Source organism: Oncorhynchus masou, chromosome 24 (assembly GCF_036934945.1).
Source record: "Oncorhynchus masou masou isolate Uvic2021 chromosome 24, UVic_Omas_1.1, whole genome shotgun sequence".
Lineage (NCBI taxonomy): Eukaryota > Metazoa > Chordata > Actinopteri > Salmoniformes > Salmonidae > Oncorhynchus > Oncorhynchus masou.
The window spans coordinates 97,782,170-97,808,748 of record NC_088235.1 but is presented as its reverse complement, the minus strand read 5'-3'; the positions used below and the strand labels follow the sequence as shown (position 1 = coordinate 97,808,748).

At 43.2% G+C, this 26,579-nt stretch overlaps 1 protein-coding gene across 1 annotated transcript in view; it reads right to left on the bottom strand.

Moving 5' to 3' along the window:
* Positions 1-1,390: 1,390 nt before the first annotated feature.
* The window catches only part of LOC135511492 (myosin light chain kinase 3-like), a 69,915-nt gene continuing 44,726 nt past the window's right edge, over positions 1,391-26,579 (bottom strand). Inside the window, exons 4-15 of the mRNA XM_064932984.1 lie at positions 22,120-22,216; positions 20,534-20,852; positions 20,157-20,380; positions 19,583-19,688; positions 15,233-15,326; positions 14,542-14,651; positions 14,246-14,387; positions 13,870-13,940; positions 5,618-5,770; positions 5,201-5,279; positions 4,443-4,547; positions 1,391-2,115 (exon numbers count right to left, since the gene is read on the bottom strand). Coding sequence (XP_064789056.1) covers positions 2,053-2,115; positions 4,443-4,547; positions 5,201-5,279; positions 5,618-5,770; positions 13,870-13,940; positions 14,246-14,387; positions 14,542-14,651; positions 15,233-15,326; positions 19,583-19,688; positions 20,157-20,380; positions 20,534-20,852; positions 22,120-22,216 — 1,563 coding nt within the window. The 3' untranslated portion in view covers positions 1,391-2,052. The remainder of the gene's footprint in view (positions 2,116-4,442; positions 4,548-5,200; positions 5,280-5,617; positions 5,771-13,869; positions 13,941-14,245; positions 14,388-14,541; positions 14,652-15,232; positions 15,327-19,582; positions 19,689-20,156; positions 20,381-20,533; positions 20,853-22,119; positions 22,217-26,579) is intronic.

Below are 26,579 nucleotides of genomic sequence, written 5' to 3'. Positions count from 1 at the left end.
ATTCTTTCCTTTACATGGATCAGTCGTCCTGGTCCCTTTGCAGAAAAACAGCCCCAAAGCATGATGTTTCCACCCCCATGCTTCACAGTGGGTATGGTGTTCTTTGGATGCAACTCAGCATTCTTTGTCCTCCAAACACAACGAGTTGAGTTTTTCCAAAATATGTACTGGCTTAAGCAGGGGGACATGTCTGGCACTGCAGGATTTGAGTCCCTGGCGGTGTAGTGTGTTACTGATGGTAGGCTTTGTTACTTTGGTCCCAGCTCTCTGCACGTCATTCACTAGGTCCCCCCGTGTGGTTCTGGGATTTTTGCTCACCGTTCTTGTGATCATTTTGACCCCACGGGGTGAGGTCCTGCATGGAGCCCCAGATCGAGGGAGATTATCAGTGGTCTTTTATGTCTTCCATTTCCTAATAATTGCTCCCACAGTTGGTTTCTTCAAACCAAACTGCTTACCTATTGCAGATTCAGTCTTCCCAGCCTGGTGCAGGTCTACAATTTTGTTTCTGGTGTTCTTTGACTGCTCTTTGGTCTTGGCCATAGTGGAGTTTGGAGTGTGACAGTTTGAGGTTGTGGACAGGTGTCTTTTATACTGATAACAAGTTCAAACAGGTGCCATTAATACAGGTAATGAGTGAAGGACAGAGGAGCCTCTTAAAGAAGAAGTTACAGGTCTGTGAGAGCCAGAAATCTTGCTTGTTTGTAGGTGACTAAATACTTATTTTCCACTATAATTTGCAAATAAATTAATTAAAAATCCTAGAATGTGGTTTTCTGGATTTGTTTTTCTCATTTTGTCTGTCATAGTTGAAGTGTACCTATGATGAAAATGACAGGCCTCTCTCATCTTTTCAAGTGGGAGAACTTGCACAATTGGTGGCTGACTATATACTTTTTTTGCCCCACTGTAACTCCATAGACTGGTCTCAGATCTGTTGTAGCTCATGTGAACTCCATTGCTCATTGTCAAACCAAACAGTCTGGCCTCCCAGCAATCAGATATCAGGATCAAATCTTCTGGATTTGACCCTAATTCAATAACCCCCACAGCTACCCTCCAATCACAACCCACTGGGCACAGACGTAAATTCAACGTCTATTCCACGTTGGGTCAACATCATTTCATTGTGTGCCCAGTCGGAAGGGTAGTGCAAATATATGTCATGACAAGGGGTGACAAGGAGTTGTCATGACAACACAAACAGACTGGCACTTAGGCTACTAACTTCAGCGATAAACATGAATTATGAAATCATATAGGTAGTGTTTTGTTGATCAGTAATATGCCTTCATGGAAGGTGAGAGGGGTCATCCAAAGGGCGAAAGCAAAGAAAGGTAAAAGGTTGAGGTCAAGTCAACAGCATGCAGGCACAGAAGAGGCAGCTCCAGGAGAAAGTCAGTAGCAACGGGCAGAGCAGCAGGGGTTAATAGTGAGGATTTATGTCTAATATCGACAAGTTTATGTTGACCTGGATTAATAATGATCGATTTCTTTTAATGAATGTGATCTATTAAAGGTTTGATGGGGCAAACCAAGGAGAAAGTAAAAATGAATTCCTAACTCTATAGAAACTAAACTTTTACAATACCAGGAAAATAAATTGCACCCAAAGCTTTATTTTAAATCAAAACCCAACAAACAAATACAATGCAATGGTATGATAAGACTTGGTAAACTAGGCCTGTGTTGAGTTATTTGCAATCTACAGTAAGCTGAAAATGTAATAAATATGATCGTTCAAAAAAGGGGTTCTGTTTGCATTTGATAGTAATACATTAAAGTGCATTTTATAGTGACCGCTTTCCTTGACAATGTACAAACTGTTTGAGCTATCTAACTCGATAGCTCTATCAGCGACATTTCAAGCTAGCTGTGGAGTGGGTTTACGGTACGTTTTTAAATCAGTTGCACAAGCTGCAGAGCTAAGCTAACAGATGTGAGGCAGAGTAGAGAGCAGTAATACAGTGGCCATAGAGGTACGGCAGTGTTGGTCCAGTGTTGACCCCTGTCCCTGGCCTCAGTGTCATCAAAAGGCACCGACCCGTGTCATCATAAGGTGCCCACAGGGTCTTGGGAGTCATTTTGGAGGGGACACTCGTTTTGGATGGGAGACTAAACCAACACAAAAGAGGGACAATAAGACTCCAATGTTTGGCATCTACATTGTATTTGTGAATATATACTGAACAAAAAATACAGTTGAAGTCGGAAGTTTACATACACTTAGGTTGGAGTCATTAAAACTCATTTTTCAAACATTCCACAAATTTCTTGTTAACAAACTATAGTTTTGGCAAGTCGGTTAGGACATCTACTTTGTGCATGACAGAAGTAATTTTTCCAACAATTGCTTACAGACAGATTATTTCACTTATAATTCACTGTTTCACAATTCCAGTGGGTCAGAAGTCTACATACACTAAGTTGACTGTGCCTTTAAACAGCTTGGAAAATTCTAGAAAAGGATATCATGGCTTTAGAGGCTTCTGATAAGCTAATTGACATCATTTGAGTCAATTGGAGGTGTACCTGTGGACCTGTGTACCAAGGCCTACCTTCAAATTCAGTGCCTCTTTGCCTGACAATATGGGAAAATCAAAAGAAATCAGCCAAGACTTCAGACATTTTTTTGTAGACCTCCACAAGTCTGGTTCATTCTTGGGCGAAATTTCCAAATGCCTGAAGGTACCACGTTCATCTGTACAAAATAAAGTACGCAAGTATAAACACCATGGGACCATGCAGCAGTCATATCGCTCAGGAAGGAGATGTCTCCTAGAGATGAACGTACGTTGGTGCAAAAAAATCAATCCCAGAACAACAGCAAAGGACCTTGTGTAGGTGGTGGAGGAAACAGGTACCAAGGTATCTATATCCACAGTAAAGCGAGTCCTATATCGACATAACCTGAAAGGCCGCTCAGCGAGGAAGAAGCCACTGCACCAAAACCGCCTTAAAAAAGCCAGACTATGGTTTGCAACTACACATGGGGACAAAGATTGTACTTTTTGAAGAATTATCCTCTGGTCTGATGAAACAAAAATAGAACTGCTTGGCCAGATTTACCATCGTTATGTTTGGAGAAAAAAAAGGGAGGCTTGCAAGCCCGAAGAACACCATCCCAACCGTGAAGCACGGGGGTGGCAGCATCATGTTGTGGAAGAAGAACACCACCCCAACCGTGAAGCACAGGGGTGGCAGCATCATGTTGTGGAAGAAGAACACCACCCCAACCGTGAAGCACGGGGTGGCAGCATCATGTTGTGGAAGAAGAACACCATCCCAACCGTGAAGCACAGGGGTGGCAGCATCATGTTGTGGAAGAAGAACACCACCCCAACCGTGAAGCACAGGGGTGGCAGCATCATGTTGTGGAAGACGAACGCCACCCCAACCGTGAAGCACAGGGGTGGCAGCATCATGTTGTGGAAGAAGAACACCATCCCAACCGTGAATCACTGCGGTGGCAGCATCATATTGTGGAAGAAGAACACCACCCCAACCATGAAGCACAGGGGTGGCAGCATCATGTTGTGGAAGAAGAACACCATCCCAACCGTGAATCACTGCGGTGGCAGCATCATATTGTGGAAGAAGAACACCACCCCAACCATGAAGCACAGGGGTGGCAGCATCATGTTGTGGAAGAAGAACACCACCCCAACCGTGAATCACTGCGGTGGCAGCATCATATTGTGGGGGTGCTTTGCTGCAGGAGGGACTGGTGCACTTCACAATTTAGATGGCTTCATGAGGCAGGGAAATTATGTGGGTACATTGAAGCAACATCTCAAGACATCAGTCAGGAAGGTTAAGCTTGGTCCTAAATGGGTCTTCCAAATGGACAATGACCCCAAGCATATTTCCAAAGTTGTGACAAAATGGCTCATAGAAAATATGTGGGCAGAACTGATAAAGCATGTGCGAGCAAGGAGGCCTACAAACCTGACTCAGTTACTCCAGCTCTGTCAGGAGGAATTGGCCAAAATTCACCCAACTTATTGTGGGAAGCTTGTGGAACGCTACCTGAAACGTTTGACCCAAGTTAAACAATTTAAAGGCAATGCTACCAAATACTAATTGAGTGTATGTAAACTTCTGACCCACTGTGAATGTGACGAAAGAAATAAAAGCTGAAATAAATCATTCTCTCTACTATTATTCTGACATTTCACATTCTTAAAATAAAGTGGTGATCCTAACTGACATAATACAGGGAATTCTTACTAGGACTAAATGTCAGGAATTGTGGAAAAACTGAGTTTAAATGTCTTTGGCTAAGGTGTACGTAAACTTCCAACTTCAACAGTATAAACACAACATGCACCAATTTCAAATATTTTACTGAGTTACAGTTCATATAAGGAAGTCAATTTAAATAATTAGGACACATGACTGTGCAGGGGTGCAGCCATAGGTGGGCCTGGGAGGGTACCCACTGGGGAGCAAGACCCAGGCAATCCTGCAGTTGAAGAAGCTGGATGTGAAGGTCCTGTGCTGGCGTGGTTACACATGGTCTGCGGTAGTGAGGCCGGTTGGAATAACTGCCAAATTTTCAAAAACGTCGTTGGTGGCAGAGAAATAAACATTACATTCTCTGGCAACAGCTCTGGTGGACATTCCTGCAGTCAGCATGACAATTGCATGTTCCCTCAAAACTTGAGACATCTGTGGCATTGTGTGTGTGACAAATCTGCACATTTTAGCCTTTTATTGTCTCCAGCACAAGGTGCACCTGTGTAATGCTGTTTAATCAGCTTATTTATATGCAATACCTGTCAGGTGGATGGATTATCTCGGGAAAGGAAAAATGTTCAATAAAAGGAATGTAGACAAATTTGTGCAATTTTTTTAGCAAAATACGTTTTTGTTTGTATGGAAAATGTATGAGATTTTTTAATTCAGCTCATAAAAAATGGGACCAACACTTTACATGTTGGATTTATATTTTTGTTCAGTGTAGATGTACAGTATACAGTAGCTGAAGATGAATGGAATGTCTAGAAAGTGTATGATATGGTGGGCTGGGTGGTTTTCACAGCTTACCTGTTTTGATCTACGGGGAGGGTAAGGGTGTGTTGAGTGGCACTTGTGTTTCTGTAAGAAATAGGTGTGTGTGTGTGTGTGTGTGTGTGTGTGTGTGTGTGTGTGTGTGTGTGTGTGTGTGTGTGTGTGTGTGTGTGTGTGTTTGTTCTACCTTCTGATGCAGGCGATAGTGAAGATTGTGATCCGACAGCCAGGAATGTTTTAGTGACTGTGAGGCACTCATCCTCCAACTAGAGAACACACACAAACACACACATACATGATTAAAACACACACTCTCACTCTCACACACACACACACACACACACACACACACACACACACACACACACAAAACACACACTACATGATTAAAACACACGCTCACACACACACTCACACACACACACACACACACACACACACACACACACACACACACACACACACACACCACACTCTTGACCACACACGTGTGATGACAGTCACACTCCACAGAGATGTCACACACACACACTCACACAACACACTGACAGGCACAGGATGTTGTTCACAGTCACACACACACACACACACACACACCCCTCACCTCTTGCTCTTGACCAGCAGGCGTGTGATGAAGTCTTTGGCCTCCTCAGAGATGTCTGTAAACGCCTCCTCCTCAAAGTTCCACTGACAGGCCAGGATGTTGTTCAGAGTCTCATTGTCATCGTCCCCCAGGAACGGAGACAGACCTGTCAGCCTGGAGAAAAGGATGTTGTATAGTGTGTTCATGGGTTGTGTATGTACAGACAGACTACTTCCTGCTGACTTCTTGTGAGGTCCCCCTCGCAAAAGAGGTTTCTAACCTCAAGGTCAGGTACAATATGTGAGCATAAGAAGGTAATGGCTAGTGGATATCAGGACCCACAGTAATGTAACGGTTAGTGGATATCAGGACCCCCAGTAATGTAATGGTTAGTGGATATCAGGACCCCCAGTAATGTAACGGTTAGTGGATATCAGGACCCCCAGTAATGTAACGGTTAGTGGATATCAGGACCCCCAGTAATGTAACAGTTAGTGGATATCAGGACCCACAGTAATGTAACGGTTAGTGGATATCAGGACCCCCAGTAATGTAACGGTTAGTGGATATCAGGACCCACAGTAATGTAACAGTTAGTGGATATCAGGACCCCCAGTAATGTAACGGTTAGTGGATATCAGGACCCACAGTAATGTAACGGTTAGTGGATATCAGGACCCACAGTAATGTAACAGTTAGTGGATATCAGGACCCACAGTAATGTAACAGTTAGTGGATATCAGGACCCCCAGTAATGTAACAGTTAGTGGATATCAGGACCCACAGTAATGTAATGGTTAGTGGATATCAGGACACCAAGTAATGTAACAGTTAGTGGATATCAGGACCCACAGTAATGTAACAGTTAGTGGATATCAGGACCCACAGTAATGTAACAGTTAGTGGATATCAGGACCCACAGTAATGTAACAGTTAGTGGATATCAGGACCCAGGACAGTAATGTAACGGTTAGTGGATATCAGGACCCACAGTAATGTAACAGTTAGTGGATATCAGGACCCACAGTAATGTAACAGTTAGTGGATATCAGGACCCCCAGTAATGTAACAGTTAGTGGATATCAGGACCCACAGTAATGTAACAGTTAGTGGATATCAGGACCCACAGTAATGTAATGTAACAGTTAGTGGATATCAGGACCCCCAGTAATGTAACAGTTAGTGGATATCAGGACCCCCAGTAATGTAACAGTTAGTGGATATCAGGACCCACAGTAATGTAACAGTTAGTGGATATCAGGACCCACAGTAATGTAACAGTTAGTGGATATCAGGACCCCCAGAAATGTAACAGTTAGTGGATATCAGGACCCCAGTAATGTAACAGTTAGTGGATATCAGGACCCACAGTAATGTAACGGTTAGTGGATATCAGGACCCACAGTAATGTAACGGTTAGTGGATATCAGGACCCACAGTAATGTAACAGTTAGTGGATATCAGGACCCACAGTAATGTAACAGTTAGTGGATATCAGGACCCCCAGTAATGTAACAGTTAGTGGATATCAGGACCCACAGTAATGTAACAGTTAGTGGATATCAGGACCCACAGTAATGTAACAGTTAGTGGATATCAGGACCCACAGTAATGTAACAGTTAGTGGATATCAGGACCCCCAGTAATGTAACAGTTAGTGGATATCAGGACCCCAGTAATGTAACAGTTAGTGGATATCAGGACCCCCAGTAATGTAACAGTTAGTGGATATCAGGACCCACAGTAATGTAACAGTTAGTGGATATCAGGACCCCCAGTAATGTAACAGTTAGTGGATATCAGGACCCCCAGTAATGTAACAGTTAGTGGATATCAGGACCCCCAGTAATGTAACAGTTAGTGGATATCAGGACCCCCAGTAATGTAACAGGTTAGTGGATATCAGGACCCCCAGTAATGTAACGGTTAGTGGATATCAGGACCCCCAGTAATGTAACAGTTAGTGGATATCAGGACCCCCAGTAATGTAGTTAGTGGATATCAGGACCCCCGGTTAGTGGATATCAGGACCCCAGTAATGTAACAGTTAGTGGATATCAGGACAGTTAGTGGATATCCCCAGTAATGTAACAGTTAGTGGATATCAGGACCCCCAGTGGATAATGTAACAGTTAGTGGATATCAGGACCCCCAGTAATGTAACAGTTAGTGGATATCAGGACCCCAGTAATGTAACAGTTAGTGGATATCAGGACCCCCAGTAATGTAACAGTTAGTGGATATCAGGACCCCAGTAATGTAACAGTTAGTGGATATCAGGACCCCCAGTAATGTAACAGTTAGTGGATATCAGGACAGTAATGTAACAGTTAGTGGATATCAGGACCCCCAGTAATGTAACAGTTAGTGGATATCAGGACCCCCAGTAATGTAACAGTTAGTGGATATCAGTGGATATCAGGACCCCCAGTAATGTAACAGTTAGTGGATATCAGGACCCCCAGTAATGTAACAGTTAGTGGATATCAGGACCCACAGTAATGTAACAGTTAGTGGATATCAGGACCCCCAGTAATGTAACAGTTAGTGGATATCAGGACCCCCAGTAATGTAACAGTTAGTGGTGGATAATGTCAGTTAGTGGATATCAGGACCCCAGTAATGTAACAGTTAGTGGATATCAGGACCCCCAGTAATGTAACAGTTAGTGGATATCAGGACCCCCAGTAATGTAACAGTTAGTGGATATCAGGACCCCCAGTAATGTAACAGTTAGTGGATATCAGGACCCCCAGTAATGTAACAGTTAGTGGATATCAGGACCCCCAGTAATGTAACAGTTAGTGGATATCAGGACCCCCAGTGATGTAACAGTTAGTGGATATCAGGACCCCCAGTAATGTAACGGTTAGTGGATATCAGGACCCCCAGTAATGTAACAGTTAGTGGATATCAGGACCCCCAGTAATGTAACGGTTAGTGGATATCAGGACCCCCAGTAATGTAACAGTTAGTGGATATCAGGACCCCCAGTAATGTAACGGTTAGTGGATATCAGGACCCCCCAGATATAATGTAACAGTTAGTGGATATCAGGACCCCCAGTAATGTAACAGTTAGTGGATATCAGGACCCCCAGTAATGTAACAGTTAGTGGATATCAGGACCCCCAGTGATGTAACAGTTAGTGGATATCAGGACCCCCAGTAATGTAACAGTTAGTGGATATCAGGACCCCCAGTAATGTAACAGTTAGTGGATATCAGGACCCACAGTAATGTAACAGTTAGTGGATATCAGGACCCCCAGTAATGTAACAGTTAGTGGATATCAGGACCCACAGTAATGTAACAGTTAGTGGATATCAGGACCCCCAGTAATGTAACAGTTAGTGGATATCAGGACCCCAGTAAATGATATCAGGACCCCCAGTAATGTAACGGTTAGTGGATATCAGGACCCCAGTAATGTAATGGTTAGTGGATATCAGGACCCCCAGTAAGTGGATATCAGGACCCCCAGTGAGTGTAACAGTTAGTGGATATCAGGACCCCCAGTAATGTAACAGTTAGTGGATATCAGGACAGATTAGTTGGATATCAGGACCCCCAGTAATGTAACAGTTAGTGGATATCAGGACCCACAGTAATGTAACAGTTAGTGGATATCAGGACCCCCAGTAATGTAACAGTTAGTGGATATCAGGACCCCCAGTAATGTAACGGTTAGTGGATATCAGGACCCCCAGTAATGTAACAGTTAGTGGATATCAGGACCCCCAGTAATGTAACAGTTAGTGGATATCAGGACCCCAGTAATGTAACAGTTAGTGGATATCAGGACCCCCAGTAATGTAACGGTTAGTGGATATCAGGACCCCCAGTAATGTAACGGTTAGTGGATATCAGGACCCCCAGTAATGTAACAGTTAGTGGATATCAGGACCCCCAGTAATGTAACAGTTAGTGGATATCAGGACCCCCAGTAATGTAACAGTTAGTGGATATCAGGACCCCCAGTAATGTAACGGTTAGTGGATATCAGGACCCCCAGTAATGTAACGGTTAGTGGATATCAGGACCCCCAGTAATGTAACAGTTAGTGGATATCAGGACCCACAGTAATGTAACAGTTAGTGGATATCAGGACCCCAGTAATGTAACAGTTAGTGGATATCAGGACCCCCAGTAATGTAACGGTTAGTGGATATCAGGACCCCAGTAATGTAATGGTTAGTGAATATCAGGACACCAAGTAATGTAACGGTTAGTGGATATCAGGACCCCCAGTAATGTAACAGTTAGTGGATATCAGGACCCCCAGTAATGTAACGGTTAGTGGATATCAGGACCCACAGTAATGTAACAGTTAGTGGATATCAGTAATGTAAGGATACAGGACCCCCAGTAATGTAACAGTTAGTGGATATCAGGACCCCCAGTAATGTAACAGTTAGTGGATATCAGGACCCACAGTAATGTAACAGTTAGTGGATATCAGGACCCCCAGTAATGTAACAGTTAGTGGATATCAGGACCCCCAGTAATGTAACAGTTAGTGGATATCAGGACCCCCAGTAATGTAACGGTTAGTGGATATCAGGACCCCCAGTAATGTAACAGTTAGTGGATATCAGGACCCCCAGTAATGTAACAGTTAGTGGATATCAGGACCCCCAGTAATGTAACAGTTAGTGGATATCAGGACCCCCAGTAATGTAACAGTTAGTGGATATCAGGACCCCCAGTAATGTAACGGTTAGTGGATATCAGGACCCACAGTAATGTAACAGTTAGTGGATATCAGGACCCCCAGTAATGTAACAGTTAGTGGATATCAGGACCCCCAGTAATGTAACAGTTAGTGGATATCAGGACCCCCAGTAATGTAACGGTTAGTGGATATCAGGACCCCCAGTAATGTAACAGTAAGTTAGTGGATATCAGGACCCCCAGTAATGTAATGGTTAGTGGATATCAGGACCCCCAGTAATGTAACAGTTAGTGGATATCAGGACCCCCAGTAAGTAATGATATCAGGACCCCCAGTAATGTAAAGTTAGTGGATATCAGGACCCCCAGTAATGTAACAGTTAGTGGTGGATATCAGGACCCCCAGTAATGTAATGGTTAGTGGATATCAGGACCCCAGTAATGTAACAGTTAGTGGATATCAGGACCCCCAGTAATGTAACAGTTAGTGGATATCAGGACCCCCAGTAATGTAACAGTTAGTGGATATCAGGACCCCCAGTAATGTAACAGTTAGTGGATATCAGGACCCCCAGTAATGTAACAGTTAGTGGATATCAGGACCCCCAGTAATGTAACAGTTAGTGGATATCAGGACCCCCAGTAATGTAACAGTTAGTGGATATCAGGACCCCAGTAATGTAAGTAATGTAACAGTTAGTGGATATCAGGACCCCCAGTAATGTAATGGTTAGTGGATATCAGGACCCCCAGTAATGTAACAGTTAGTGGATATCAGGACCCCAGTAATGTAACAGTTAGTGGATATCAGGACCCCCAGTAATGTAACAGTTAGTGGATATCAGGACCCCCAGTAATGTAACAGTTAGTGGATATCAGGACCCCCAGTAATGTAACAGTTAGTGGATATCAGGACCCCAGTTAGTGGATATCAGGACCCCCAGTAATGTAACAGTTAGTGGATATCAGGACCCCCAGTAATGTAACAGTTAGTGGATATCAGGACCCCCAGTAATGTAACAGTTAGTGGATATCAGGACCCCCAGTAATGTAACGGTTAGTGGATATCAGGACCCCCAGTAATGTAACAGTTAGTGGATATCAGGACCCCCAGTAATGTAACAGTTAGTGGATATCAGGACCCCCAGTAATGTAACAGTTAGTGGATATCAGGACCCCCAGTAATGTAACAGTTAGTGGATATCAGGACCCCCAGTAATGTAACAGTTAGTGGATATCAGGACCCCCAGTAATGTAACAGTTAGTGGATATCAGGACCCCCAGTAATGTAACAGTTAGTGGATATCAGGACCCCAGTAATGTAACAGTTAGTGGATATCAGGACCCCCAGTAATGTAACAGTTAGTGGATATCAGGACCCCCAGTAATGTAACAGTTAGTGGATATCAGGACCCCCAGTAATGTAACAGTTAGTGGATATCAGGACCCCAGTAATGTAACGGTTAGTGGATATCAGGACCCCCAGTAATGTAACAGTTAGTGGATATCAGGACCCCCAGTAATGTAACAGTTAGTGGATATCAGGACCCCCAGTAATGTAGTTAGTGGATATCAGGACCCCAGTAATGTAACAGTTAGTGGATATCAGGACCACCAGTAATGTAACAGTTAGTGGATATCAGGACCCCCAGTAATGTAACAGTTAGTGGATATCAGGACCCCCAGTAATGTAACAGTTAGTGGATATCAGGACCCCCAGTAATGTAACAGTTAGTGGATATCAGGACCCCCAGTAATGTAACAGTTAGTGGATATCAGGACCCACAGTAATGTAACAGTTAGTGGATATCAGGATCCCCAGTAATGTAGCGGTTAGTGGATATCAGGACCCACAGTAATGTAACAGTTAGTGGATATCAGGACCCCCAGTAATGTAATGGTTAGTGGATATCAGGACCCACAGTAATGTAACGGTTAGTGGATATCAGGACCCACAGTAATGTAACAGTTAGTGGATATCAGGACCCACAGTAATGTAACAGTTAGTGGATATCAGGACCCCCAGTAATGTAACAGTTAGTGGATATCAGGACCCACAGTAATGTAACAGTTAGTGGATATCAGGACCCCCAGTAATGTAACAGTTAGTGGATATCAGGACCCCCAGTAATGTTGCGGTTAGTGGATATCAGGACCCCCAGTAATGTAACAGTTAGTGGATATCAGGACCCACAGTAATGTAACGGTTAGTGGATATCAGGACCCACAGTAATGTAACAGTAATGTAACGGTTAGTGGATATCAGGACCCCCAGTAATGTAACAGTTAGTGGATATCAGGACCCCCAGTAATGCAATGGTTGTGGATATCAGGACCCCCAGTAATGTAAAGTTAGTGATCAGGACCCCCAGGCAGTTAGTGGATATCAGGACCCCCATGTCTGTAGGGAATGAGACAAACTCATAATGTAACAGTTAGTGATGACTTCCAGGAGCCAGTAATGAACAGTTAGTGGATATCAGGACCCCCAGTAATGTAACAGTTAGTGGATATCAGGACCCTCAGTAATGTAACAGTTTTTCCTGGGCTTATACCAGTTAGTAAAGTGGATATCAGGCGAGTGGAATCAGGACCCCCAGTAATGTAAAGTGGATATCAGACCCCCAGTAATGTGACATTTTAGTAATGTAATGGTTAGTGGATATCAGGACCCACTCTGGATATCCAGTAATGTAATGGTTAGTGGATACAGGAGCAATTAGTGGATATAAGTAATGTCTTGCTCAAGTGGATACTTTGAGATGATTTTTCACCTAATGTAACAGTTAGTGGATATCAGGACCCCCAGTAATGAAGATTCAAACCAGCGACAGTTAGTTTCAGGGTTACTAGTGGATATCGTGACCCACAGTAATGGATGTGAATCAGGCTCCAGTAATGTAATGGTTAGTGGATATCAGGACCCCCAGTGTAACAGTTAGTGGAATCAGGCAGTAATTCAATCGGTGGATACGTCAGTAATGTAACAGTTCTGAGACCTAATGTAAAGTAGTAGTTCCCCTTGCAGTTCTGCAAGGACCACCAGTAATGTAACAGTTAGTGGATATCAGGGTAATGTAACAGTTGTGGATATCAGGACCCCCAGTAATGTAATGGTTAGTGGTGACTGTTGTTGATGTGTGCACAGGGTGAGACAAACTCATAGTTGATGCCCGCCAGGAACTGGGCGTTCACCCTCAGGGGACGGTCTAAAGTTATGACTGTTACATTGATGCTGTTGACCCAGGTTCACTGGTTGCTGCGGAAAAGGAGGAAGGTCAAAAGGGGGGTGAGTGTAACGGATGTGAAACGGCTAGCTTAGTTAGCGGTGCGCGCTAAATAGCGTTTCAATTGGTGACGTCACTTGCTCTGAGACCTTGAAGTAGTAGTTCCCCTTGCACTGCAAGGGCCGCGGCTTTTGTGGAGCGATGGGTAACGATGCTTTGAGGGTGACTGTTGTTGATGTGTGCAGAGGGTCCCTGGTTCGTGCCCGGGCATGGGCAAGGGGACGGTCTAAAATTATACTGTTACACACGCTCTTAACCGCTAGGCTACTTGCTGCCCTGTATCAAGCCAGGAACCACTGGTAATTGAACTTACCTCCTGGCGAGCCCGAAGTCAATAATTTTGATCTTGTTTGTGGCTCTGCTCACACACAGAATATTCTCGGGCTAGGAAAGGATATTAAATAACCCAAAACAGTGAGACAAAGGAAATAACAGCATGCAATTATTAGCATCATCCCTAAGCTATTGTGCTACAATGACAGGAAGATGGAGATAGAGCTATAACTATACAAAGGTAAAAGTTGAAAAGTACACTGGGGAAGGTTGCAATAGAAACAGACAAAAAACAATAGGACAGTGAGAGAGTGAGGGAGAGAGACACAGAGAAGGGGGCAGCGAGCGAGAAAGTAACAGAGTGACAGATTGTTGAGGATTTGAAAAATAGAGAGCTAGGGTGAGTCCTGTCCTACCTTGAGGTCTAGATGCAGGATGTACATCCTGTGCATGTACTGTAGTCCCTCACAGATTTGTCTGATAAACAGCACTGTGTCCAGCTCTGTCAGATTGGAGTTCTCATCTATGATCCGGTCGAACAGCTCCCCGCCATCCACACTACATAGAGAGGAGAGGAGAGGAGAGACAGTCAGTCATCATAGACTACAGTAGAGAGAGAGGAATACAGTCCCACAATGGGATTTAAAGAGTAGACATATGGTGTAGTGTAGAGAGGAGAAATACACACACGCACAGGGAGGGAGGGACTTACTATTCCATGACAAGGATGATGTCGTGGCGTGATTCGAAGGCGGCGTAGAGCTGAATAAGGTTAGCGTGGTTCAGCTGGTTCATCACCTGGATCTCATTCTTCACCACATCCTGGGAAACAGGACAACATTAGAACGACAGACAGAGCGACAAACACAGAAACAGACACACACAGACAGTGCCAACGGGGTTGGTTATTGAGACCTACAGTACCACACAGCAACCTGAGCCAGCTATGGCTTTGGCCGTGGCATTGGTGGGAAAACGACTTTGTGAATATCTGACATGATAACGTACTCATCAAGCTATGCACTGCCACAGACAGCTGACGACTATCTTATCTCACGTTATACTCAGCTGACCATAGGAAGCACAAGATGAGACTGACTCTGACACACTGCCACATGTGCAGTGGATATGAGGGTGATAAAGCTACTTTAAAATTGTATTACTTATGTGCTATGATAAAATATGATAAAATATCCATCCATCTTAATGATGGTGGGGACATTGGACACATACTGTACATCTGATATGAATGACTTGTTCCAAACGACACCCTATTCACTATGCAGTGCACTACTTTTGACCAGGGCCCTGTTGCACCTAATAGGGAATAGGGTGGCATCTGGGAAGCAGCTATAATCAAGCTTCTGTTTCAGGTCTCACATTTCAATCACTATGATCCTTACCTTTTCTTTCTGGCTCCTGGCCTTGATCATCTTGGCAGCCAGAGTCAGTCCAGAAGAGTTCTCCACACATTTGTGGACTTGTCCAAAACGTCCCCTATGATCCCACCATCCAATACAGAGAAACAAGTTCAGAAACAGTGTAGTCTCTTGTGACAGCCTTAACATTAAAGTTGAGGAGCTGCTTTGGTTCTGGCGGCCGAGATGAATAACAGTGGTGCTTTATAACACCCTGTCCTTTTTGCCTCAACGTACAATAAAGCTAAGTTAACAATAACATTATAGTAATGTTTACTCTTCTATATCATTCTTTAATTGGTTTGTCATTGTAGGGATGGTATGCACACTCACAGATCTCTCTCTCTCTCTCTCTCTCTCTCTCTCTCTCTCACTTTTTCAAAACTCTTCACACAGTGAGCACAACAGCAATCTACATGGGCTAAACTGTGGATCATGTTTCATTGCTTTGGCACAAAATGCATTCAATGACTACATCTTTCAAGTTTCATGAATTCTTTTCTCACTCAGACACAACCACCACCAAAACTCTATGTACATACAGGCCAATTAGCACATGTTTACATACTCTTTTCAAAACTGTTAAACTGAAGTTCAAAACCTAACTTAACACATAATTTAATAAGACAGCAATTTGTTACATTTCTACAGTAACACCATATTGAAATATACTCTAAATCTAAAAAATGAAATACTATCAAAACAATAAGACCAACCACAGCTGATTCCCATTGTAGCTGAACACCTACACAGGTGTTAGTCTTTCAATTACATTACCATCTATTCAAAAGGGGACATTTTAGGAATAATGATGTACTGTAATGTAAACATGGACCCAGCCAGAAATAGAGAAGTGGCTGACAGAGGAAGAAGAGTGGCTGGGAGAAGGAGAGGAGTACGTATGCGTGGTGGAAGAAGACTGAGAGGAAGATCAATAGCTGTAGTCTCAGATGAGATTAGGGCTATTATAATTGATCATGTAATAAATCATGGTCTATCAATGAGAGAGGCTGGTCTGAGAGTGCAGCCAAATTGGCAACGCTCAACAGTGGCATCAATTATGAGACATTTCCAGCAAAACAACAGGTAAAATGTGCATTCTGCAAGGGCATCTGACTGAACTGCACATTAAAGAAGTAAAATGATCAAAGCTTCCAAACCCACTTGTCTGTAATTGTTATGGTATTTCTGCTTAGGACCCAACGGTTACCTCCCACAGGCGGGACAGGTGGGATTTTCACTGCTATGAATTGTTGTATGGTCATCAGAAACAGTGGCATAAAACTCACAGAGATTCGGGACGAGTGTTGGCAGACAACATTACATTTGGAAATATTCACAATGTAAGCTTAACATCTATTTCTAGAGTCCTGAAACAACATCAAGTCAGGATGAAGCAGTTGTACACTGTCCCCCTTTGAGAGGAACTCTGAATGAGTAAAGCAACTCAGGAACCAATATGTCCAGGTAAGATGACTATAAAATACAGAAATAGTTTTGAACAAAACCAAACAGGGCAGAGGCACAGTGCGGCATGTTTTTAGGTATAATGTAAACTACCGTAATAGCCTAACTCTTATGTTGTCGTGTGTATTTATTTTAGAGAGTCATGGAGATTGAAGCCAGGGAAACACCCCACATATTCATCTTTGTGGATGAGGCTGGATTGAATTTGGCCGAAATATGGTGGCGTGGAAGAAATGTGATTGGGAAAAGAGCCACAGTGGATGTCCCGGGCCAGAGGGGTGCCAACATCACAATGTGTGCAGCAATATCCTCTGATGAATTGCTGTTATACAACACTGAGCATCTCATTTTATTCCTGGATGACCTCAATGAAAGGGTTGTGCCAGGTGAGGAAAGGGTTGCAGGGAGGCGAAATCAGCCAACGTTTGTAATTGTATGGGACAATGTGGCGTTTCACCAGTCCCAGTCACAGAGTGGTTTGCAGCCCATCCCAGGAAGGTGTCACTTTTCCTCCCACCTTACTCTCCATAATTTAACCCCATAGAGGAATTATTTTCCTCCCAACTTACTCGCCATTATTTAACCCCATAGAGGAATTATTTTCCTCCCACCTTACTCTCCATTATTTAACCCCATAGAGGAATTATGTTCCTCCCACCTTACTCTCCATTCCTTAACCCCATAGAGGAATTATTTTCCTCCCACCTTACTCTCCATTATTTAACCCCATAGAGGAATTATTTTCCTCCCTCCTTACTCTCCATTATTTAACCCCATAGAGGAATTATGTTCCTCCCACCTTACTATGTTCCTCCCACCTTACTCTCCATTATTTTACCCCATAGAGGAATTATTTTCCTCCCACCTTACTCTCCATTATTTAACCCCATAGAGGAATTATGTTCCTCCCACCTTACTCTCCAATATTTAACCCCATAGAGGAATTATTTTCCTCCTTCATTACTCTCCATTATTTAACCCCATAGAGGAATTATGTTCCTCCCACCTTACTCTCCATTATTTAACCCCATAGAGGAATTATTTTACTCCCACCTTACTCTCCATTATTTAACCCCATAGAGGAATTATGTTCCTCCCACCTTACTCTCCAATATTTAACCACATAGAGGAATTATTTTCCTCCAACCTTACTATCCATGATTTAACCCCATAGAGGAATTATTTTACTCCCACCTTACTCTCCATTATTTAACCCCATAGAGGAATTATGTTCCTCCCACCTTACTCTCCATTATTTAACCCCATAGAGGAATTATGTTCCTCCCACCTTACTCTCTATTCCTCAACCCCATAGGGATTTTCCTTACTCTCCATTATTTAACCCCCTCTCCATTATTTAACCCCATAGAGGAATTATGTTCCTCCCACCTTACTCTCCATTATTTAACCCCATAGAGGAATTATTTTCCTCCCACCTTACTCTCCATTATTTAACCCCATAGAGGAATTATTTTCCTCCTTCACCTTACTCTCCATTATTTAACCCCATAGAGGAATTATTTTCCTCCCACCTTACTCTCCATTATTTAACCCCATAGAGGAATTATTTTCCTCCCACCTTACTCTCCATTATTTAACCCCATAGAGGAATTATGTTCCTCCCACCTTACTCTCCATTATTTAACCCCATAGAGGAATTACTCTCCATTATTTAACCCCATAGAGGAATTATTTTCCTTCTTACTCTCCATTATTTAACCCCATAGAGGAATTATGTTCCTCCCACCTTACTCTCCATTATTTAACCCCATAGAGGAATTATTTTCCTCCCACCTTACTCTCCATTATTTAACCCCATAGAGGAATTATTTTCCTCCCACCTTACTCTCCATTATTTAACCCCATAGAGGAATTATGTTCCTCCCACCTTACTCTCCATTCCTCAACCCCATAGAGAAATGATTTTCCACATTGAGGTGGAAGGTTTATGACCACCATCCACATGATCAAATGTCCCTCCTGGACGCAATGAATGCTGGATGCCTGGACATATCTGCAGAAGATTGCCAGGGATGCCAAAAGATTCTTTCCTAGGTGTATTGCCCAAGATGACATAAGATGTTATGTGGATGAGAACCTGTAGCCAAATGCAGAAGACACGGTTAACTAGCATTGCTACAGTATCTGTATTGGTAGATGGTGTATATACAAATTATTGTATTTTGGAATCACTCAATGCCATAAAATGACATAAAGCATATTGAAGCATATTGCATCATTAAAGCTAGGGGGGAGTGTGTATGTGTGTGTGTCCTCCAGATTGCAGGCCTAACAAAAACTAGGGCATAGAATTTGCATACTGTAGGTACTGCTCTGTTTCAGCTGTTTTGGGCAGCATAGCTGCCTAGCTGTTTGGAGAAGGATGTGCTTTCTGTACCCTTGAGTGCCATGCGTACAGGGACCTTTGAACTATTTGGATCCTTTTTTTGTAAATGCGATTGGTGTATTCAAGTAAATTATATCAAATGTGTATATGTGTGTGTGTGTGTGTGTGTGTGTGTGTGTGTGTGTGTGTGTGTGTGTGTGTGTGTGTGTGTGTGTGTGTGTGTGTGTGTGTGTGTGTGTGTGTGTGTGTGTGTGTGTGTGTGTGTGTGTGTGTGTGTGTGTGTGTGTGTGTGTGTGTGTGGTGTGTGCGTTTCACATACTGTGGAGTAAAAATAAACTGCCTGACTGTGGTGTTATGAGAGCTGAGGGTGGGGTTTTTAGTGTAGTGAGTGTTTGAGGGTCTAATTGAACTGTGAGTGTATTCTGAATCCCCTACCTGGGCTTGCCATTCCCTGTTGTATCTCTCCATTATTGGCCATCTCTCTCTCTCTCTCTCTCTCTCTCTCTCTCCTCCTGACTCACCCTCCTAGGACCTCGTCTCTGTTAATGGCGTAGAAGGTAGCAATCTGGTGAGGTTTTGGAGTCACAATGCGGTGGTCAAAGGGGGCTGCTGGCGGAGGGGTAAAGTCTGAGATGATGGAGAGAGAGGGAGGAGGGAGTTTTGGAAAAGGAGAGGGAGGGAGAGATAAGGGAAATAGAGTGAGGTGACAGAGTGGATAGGGAGCATACAGGAGATTAGTGTCTGTTCTGTCTTGGTAACCAAACGGCTCATACGGTCTCATGCCAGCATTTCATTATCCAATTTGCCAGCTGTGACATGTTTGTAACTTTTAAACATGCAAGGTGTGGTTAAGTAATGTGGTCTGTGTGGTGAGTGACTGACTAGGAAGACAAAGTAGTCGTTAGGGTTTCTGACAGTTTTTCAGCCTGCTTGCCAACCCAGGATAATATCAAGAGACTTCATTTACAGAACTTACGTCAATACTATATTTTATTTTTAGGAATGTTGCCACAATTGCAACAGAAGTCCAAATTAGCTTCCTGTTTTGTTCTCAAACTTTTGTCAGTTTCCATTTCTGTGTTTGGTGAACCTCACCAATGATGTACTCTTCTGGCTGTCCATCATCCACCTCTTCTTCCTCCTTCATCTTCTCTGCCTTTGATTGGGCAGCCTGAGACTCTACCCCCTCAGGTACTCCTCCCTCTTCATCCTCCTCTTTCCTCTCCTCCACTCTGCTCTTTTTCAGGTCATCTTTCAGTAGGTCCTCCTCTGTGACACAGTTTTTACTGCTGGCGGCAACTTCACCTAACTCTTCAGAGCTAAATAACAAACCAACATCAAACAAATATCGAATCAACTATTAATTATGTTAAGCAATTAGCAAGTAGTTATTATGGTATGTATACAGTATACAGAAGTTCCAATTCACAGTTATAGTAATGTCAAAAGATGGGTTGAATTTCAAAAGGTACCTTTCTAGAGGTTCTGGTGACAATGATGACTCTTCTTCCCCTCCTTCCCTTCTCTTCTCCACCTCTTCCTCTCCAACTTGTTCCTCCCTACCCTCCTCTTCCTCAGATTCACCAAATATATCCCCCTCCTCTTCCTCCCTAGCCCTCTTTTCTTCCTCCCGTTCAGGGGTTCTCCTCTTCTCCTCCTCCCCCTCTAGATCCTCCAGGTCCTCTGGTTGGACGACGGGGGCGCGGAGCATGTCCAGAACCACCCCGTTACCATGGGAAAGTTCAGCATTCTGCCTGTTGAGCTTCTCCACCTGGTCTAGAAGAAGGGTCTCTACAGAGTCAGTGGAGGGACAAACAGAGCAAAAAAACAACAACTTTACTTACCTTGAGTATTCATCCTTATCTTCAAAGATCAACCCTCATTAGACATATATTACCAAAGAGCACCCCTTATTAGACATCTATTACCAAAGAGCACCCATCATTTGACATCTATTACCAAAGAGCACCCCTCATTACACATCTATTACCAAAGAGCACCCCTCATTACACATCTATTACCAAAGAGCACCCCTCATTACACATCTATTATCAAAGAGCACCCCTCATTACACATCTATTACCAAAGAGCATCCCTCATTACACATCTATTACCAAAGAGCACCCCTCATTACACATCGATTACCAAAGAGCACCCCTCATTACACATATATTACCAAAGAGCATCCCTCATTACACATCTATTACCAAAGAGCACCCCTCATTACACATCTATTACCAAAGAGCACCCCTCATTACACATCTATTACCAAAGCACCCCTCATTACACATCTATTACCAAAGAGCACCCCTCATTACACATCTATTACCAAAGAGCACCCCTCATTACACATCTATTACCAAAGAGCACCCGTAATTAGACATATATTACCAAAGAGAACCCCTTATTAGACATCTATTACCAAAGAGCACCCATCATTTCACATCTATTACCAAAGAGCACCAATCATTAACCATCTATTACCAAAGAGCACTCCTCATTACACATCTATTACCAAAGCACCCCTCATTACACATCTATTACCAAAGCACCCCTCATTACACATCTATTACCAAAGAGCATCCCTCATTACACATCTATTACCAAGAGCACCCCTCATTACACATCTATTACCAAAGAGCATCCTCTATTACCACATCTCATTACATCTAAAGAGCACCCCTCATTACACATCTATTACCAAAGAGCATACCAAAGAGCACCCCTCATTACATCTATTCTATTACACATCTATTAAAGAGCACCCCTCATTACACATCTATTACCAAAGAGCACCCCTCATTACACATCTATTACCAAAGAGCATCCTCATTACACATCTATTACCAAAGAGCATCCCTCATTACACATCTATTACCAAAGAGCACCACTCATTGCACGTCTATTACCAAAGAGCACCCTTTATTACACATCTATTACCAAAGAGCACCCCTCATTAGACCTCTATTACCAAAGAAGCACTGCTGCTCTATTTTAGTTACATTTATTTGACTGCTTTATTGTGTTGAGGTGAAGATGGTGTTTTTATCTCTGTTACCCAATGCATGTGGAGGCTTCTTCTTCTTCTGGGCTTTCTGGCCTTTCAGGCTGAGTTTGACCTTGTCCTTTCCATCCCTCATCCCATTGTCCTTCAGCTGACAGGGAGAGAGGAGGAGACACACTTTAAATGCTCATTGAAAACTGGGCAACAACACTCTGGTCTTACATTTGAATGATATGACAGTGAATGTGAAGAGAAAGGAGCGATGGAAAGAGAAGAGACAGGGGAAATACAGAAGTAGGATCTTCATTTGAGCCCGTTTGCTACAGCAGGAAAATAATCCTGTAGCAACAGGAAATGTTCATTTTTATGTGGATTTTAATTTATTAATTAATTTCTTTACAGTCGTGGAAAAAAGTTGACACAAGAAAGAATGACACAAATATTAATTTTCACAAAGTCTGCTGCCTCAGTTTGTATGATGGCAATTTGCATATACTCCAGAATGTTATGAAGAGTGATTAGATGAATTGCAATTAATTGTAAAGTCCCTCTGCCGTGTAAATGAACTGAATCCTCAAAAACCATTTCCACTGCATTTCAGCCCTGCCACAAAAGGACCAGCTGACATGTCAGTGATTCTCTCGTTAACACAGGTGTGAGTGTTGACGAGGACAAGGCTGGAGATCACTCTGTCATGCTGATTGAGTTCGAATAACAGACTGGAAGCTTCAAAAGGAGGGTGGTGCTTGGAATCATTGTTTCTTCCTCTGTCAATCATGGTTACCTGCAAGGAAACATGTGCCGTCATCATTGCTTTGCACAAAAAGGGCTTCACAGGCAATGATATTGCTGCCAGTAAGAATGCACTTAAATCAACCATTTATCGAATCATCATGAACTTCAAGGAGAGGCGGTGCAATTGGTGTGAAGAAGGCTTCAGGGCGCCCACGAAAGTCCAGCAAGCACCAGGAACGTCTTCTAAAGTTGATTCAGCTGTGGGATCAGGGCACCACCAGTACAGATCTTGCTCAGGAATGGCAGCAGGCAGGTGTGAGTGCATCTGCACGCACAGTGAGGTGAAGACCTTTGGAGGATGGCCTGATGTCAAGAAGGGCAGCAAAGAAGCCACTTCTCTCCAGGAAAAACATCAGTCCTGTGTCATGCCAACAGTAAAGCATCCTGAGACCATTCATGTATGGGGTTGCTTCTCAGTCAAGGGAGTGGGCTCACTCACAATTTTGCTCCAAAACACAGCCATGAATAAAGAATGGTACCAACACATCCTCCGAGAACAACTTTTCCCAACCATCCAGGAACAGTTTGGTGACGAACAATATCTTTTTCAGCATGATGGAGCACCTTGCCATAAGGCAAAAGTGATAACTAAGTGGCTCGGGGAACAAAACATCAATATTTTTGGTCCATGGCCAGGAAACTCCCCAGACCTTAATCACATTGAGAACTTGTGGTCAATCCTCAAGAGGCGGGTGGACAAACAAAAGCCCACAAATTCTGACAAACTACAAGCATTGATTATGCAAGAATGGGCTGCCATCAGTCAGGATGTGGCCCAGAAGTTAATTGACAGCATGACAGGGCGGATTGCAAAGGTCTTGAAAAAGAAGGGTCAACACTGCAAATATTGACTCTTTACATCAACTTCATGTAATTGTCAATAAAAGCCTTTGGCACTTATGAAATGCTTGTTATCCTGTTAAATCTATGGGGGCGCTATTTCATTTTTGGATAAAAAGATGTGCCCGTTTTAAGCGCAATATTTTGTCACAAAAAGATGCTCGACTATGCATATAATTGATAGCTTTGGAAAGGAAACACTCTGACGTTTCCAGAACTGCAAATATATTGTCTGTGAGTGCCCCAGAACAGGAGCTACAGGCAAAACCAAGATGAAACTGCAACCAGGAAATGAGCAGGATTTTTGAGGGTCTGTTTTTCATTGTCTCCTTATATGGCTGTGAATGCGACAGGAATGAGCCTGCCCTATCTATCGTTTCCCCAAGGTGTCTGCAGCATTGTGACGTATTTGTAGGCATATCATTGGAAGATTGACCATAAGAGACTACATTTGCCAGGTGTCCGCCCGGTGTCCTCCGTTGAAATTGTTGCGTCATTTTCAGCTGCTGGTATTTTTCCATGGGATTCTGAGACGAAAGCAGGCTTCCACGAACGGCATATCAATGAAGAGATATGTGAAAAAACACCTTGAGGATTGATTCTAAACAACATTTGCCATGTTTTGGTCGATATTATGGAGTTAATTTGGAAAAAGTTTGACGTTTTGGTGACTGAATTTTCGGTTCGTTTCGGTAGCCAAATGTGATGTACAAAACGGAGCGATTTGTCCTACACAAAGATTCTTTCAGGAAAAACTGAACATTTGCTATGTAACTGAGTCTCCTCATTGAAAACATCCAAAGTTCTTCAAAGGTAAATGATTTTATTTATTTGGTTTTCTGGTTTTTGTGAAAATGTTGCAAGCTAAATGATACGCTAAATGCTAAGCTAGCTATCAATACTCTTACACAAATGCTTGATTTGCTATGGTTCAAAAGCATATTTTGAAAATCTGAGATGACTGTGTTGTTAAGAAAAGGCTAAGCTTGAGAGCAGGCATATTTATTTCATTTCATTTGCGATTTTCAGAAATCGTTAATGTTGCGTTATGGTAATGAGCCTGAGGCTGTATTCACGATCCCGGATCCGGGATGGGTAGTATCAAGAGGATTTATTATACTTCAGTATTCCATAGTAACATTTGACAAAAATATCTAAAGATACTGAAGCAGCAAACTTTGTGGAAATTAATATTTGTGTCATTCTCAAAACTTGATGCCACGACTGTATTGGTCGATACATTTTTCATAATGTTTCGTAAAAATCAAGTCTGAAATTACAAAATGGAAATGACAAACCTCAGAATCCATTTTAAAACCTCAAATACGCTACAAGTTTAAGTGTCCTGCATTGCATGAAAGTTCTCCTGTAACAGGGTGATCAAATTAAGATCCTACATCTGTAGATTGGCACGTTTGTTTGCACCTTCTATTACCAACAATTTGCACGTATGGTCAGGATGCTTCAAGGATCTGTGAAAGCTATTGGTTCATATTCCATGCATGTATTATATAACAGATCTAGTATACAGCAACACATTTCTGATAGCAAAAGTGGAATTGTATGTTTCACTGCACATTAACAGATACATGTGTTTGTTGTCATGATGGACAGATCGTCTCCTAGACAATAATACAGAGAAGGGCTTAAATGTCATCTCATATTGTATGATATCATCTCCAACTACTGTGTGTGTGTGTGTGTGTGTGTGTGTGTGTGTGTGTGTGTGTGTGTGTGTGTGTGTGTGTGTGTGTGTGTGTGTGTGTGTGTGTGTGTGTGTGTGTGTGTGTGTGTGTGTGTGTGTGTGTGTGTGTGTGTGTGTGTGTGTGTGTGTGTGTGTAGCATGTCATCTATACCGCCCCTCACTCCACCAGAGACCCCCCAGGACCCAGAGACCCCCCAGGACCCAGAGGAGGCAGACATGGAGGAGGAAGAGGCTGAGGACGGTGTGTGGGGTTGTTTATCAGGTCCAGTTGGTGTTAGCTTCGTCCCGGCTGGTTTCTGACCGTGACAAGGGTTGGGGTCGTACACCTTGGCCAGAGACTTGACCAGACTGCAGAGCGGTCAACCACAGTCACTGGCCGCTTAAAAGTAACGCAATCTTCCCCAATATTCCCCTCTGTGGTAATACTCCACCCAGAAGTCTGACCGATTGACCCTTCGACCGCTGTATCCTCTTCACAGTGGGTTAAAGTCCAACTAAAGTCAGATAAGTCCAATCACAGGCTTTTACAAAGATCCACGAAAAGGAGAATCCTTTCACAAAGAAACAGTGAAGAGACTGTGAAGAGAGACAGAGAACAGAGAGAGGACAGAGGACAGAGAACAGAGAGAGGACAGGACATACAGGCTGTCTGCCAGTCAATCATCTCCTCTTCCTAGCCAGAGAGACAGTGGGAGTTTTAAGAACAGTGTGGGGCATACAGTGTCCTCCAAAATACAGTGGATGTCAGAACTTCAGTGGGGAGTGGCTAGTGATGGGTAGTAGTTAAGGGGGGGGGGGGAGGGGGGTAGGAGGGTGTGAAGGAAATGTGGAGGGGGTGTTAAGGGATGAGGAGGGGCTGTGGAGGGGCTGTGGAGGGGTGAGGAAAGGGTGTGGGGGTGTGTGGAGGGGGATGCAAGGAATTGCTGTGTGACATCCGAGACACTTCAAAAGCTTCCAGTCAGGCGTCACAATCCTGAGATTGCGAGCAGTAACAAGCCATGTCTAAAACCAAATCAGCTGCTGCAGTAAAGAGTGAGAAAAGTGAGGGACAGTTCAGTTTCGCCTGCCATATGAGTTCTGTTATACTCACAGACATCATTCAAACAGTTTTGGAAACTTCAGAGTGTTTTCTAACCAAATATACTAATTTTATGCATATTCTAGTTTTTATGGC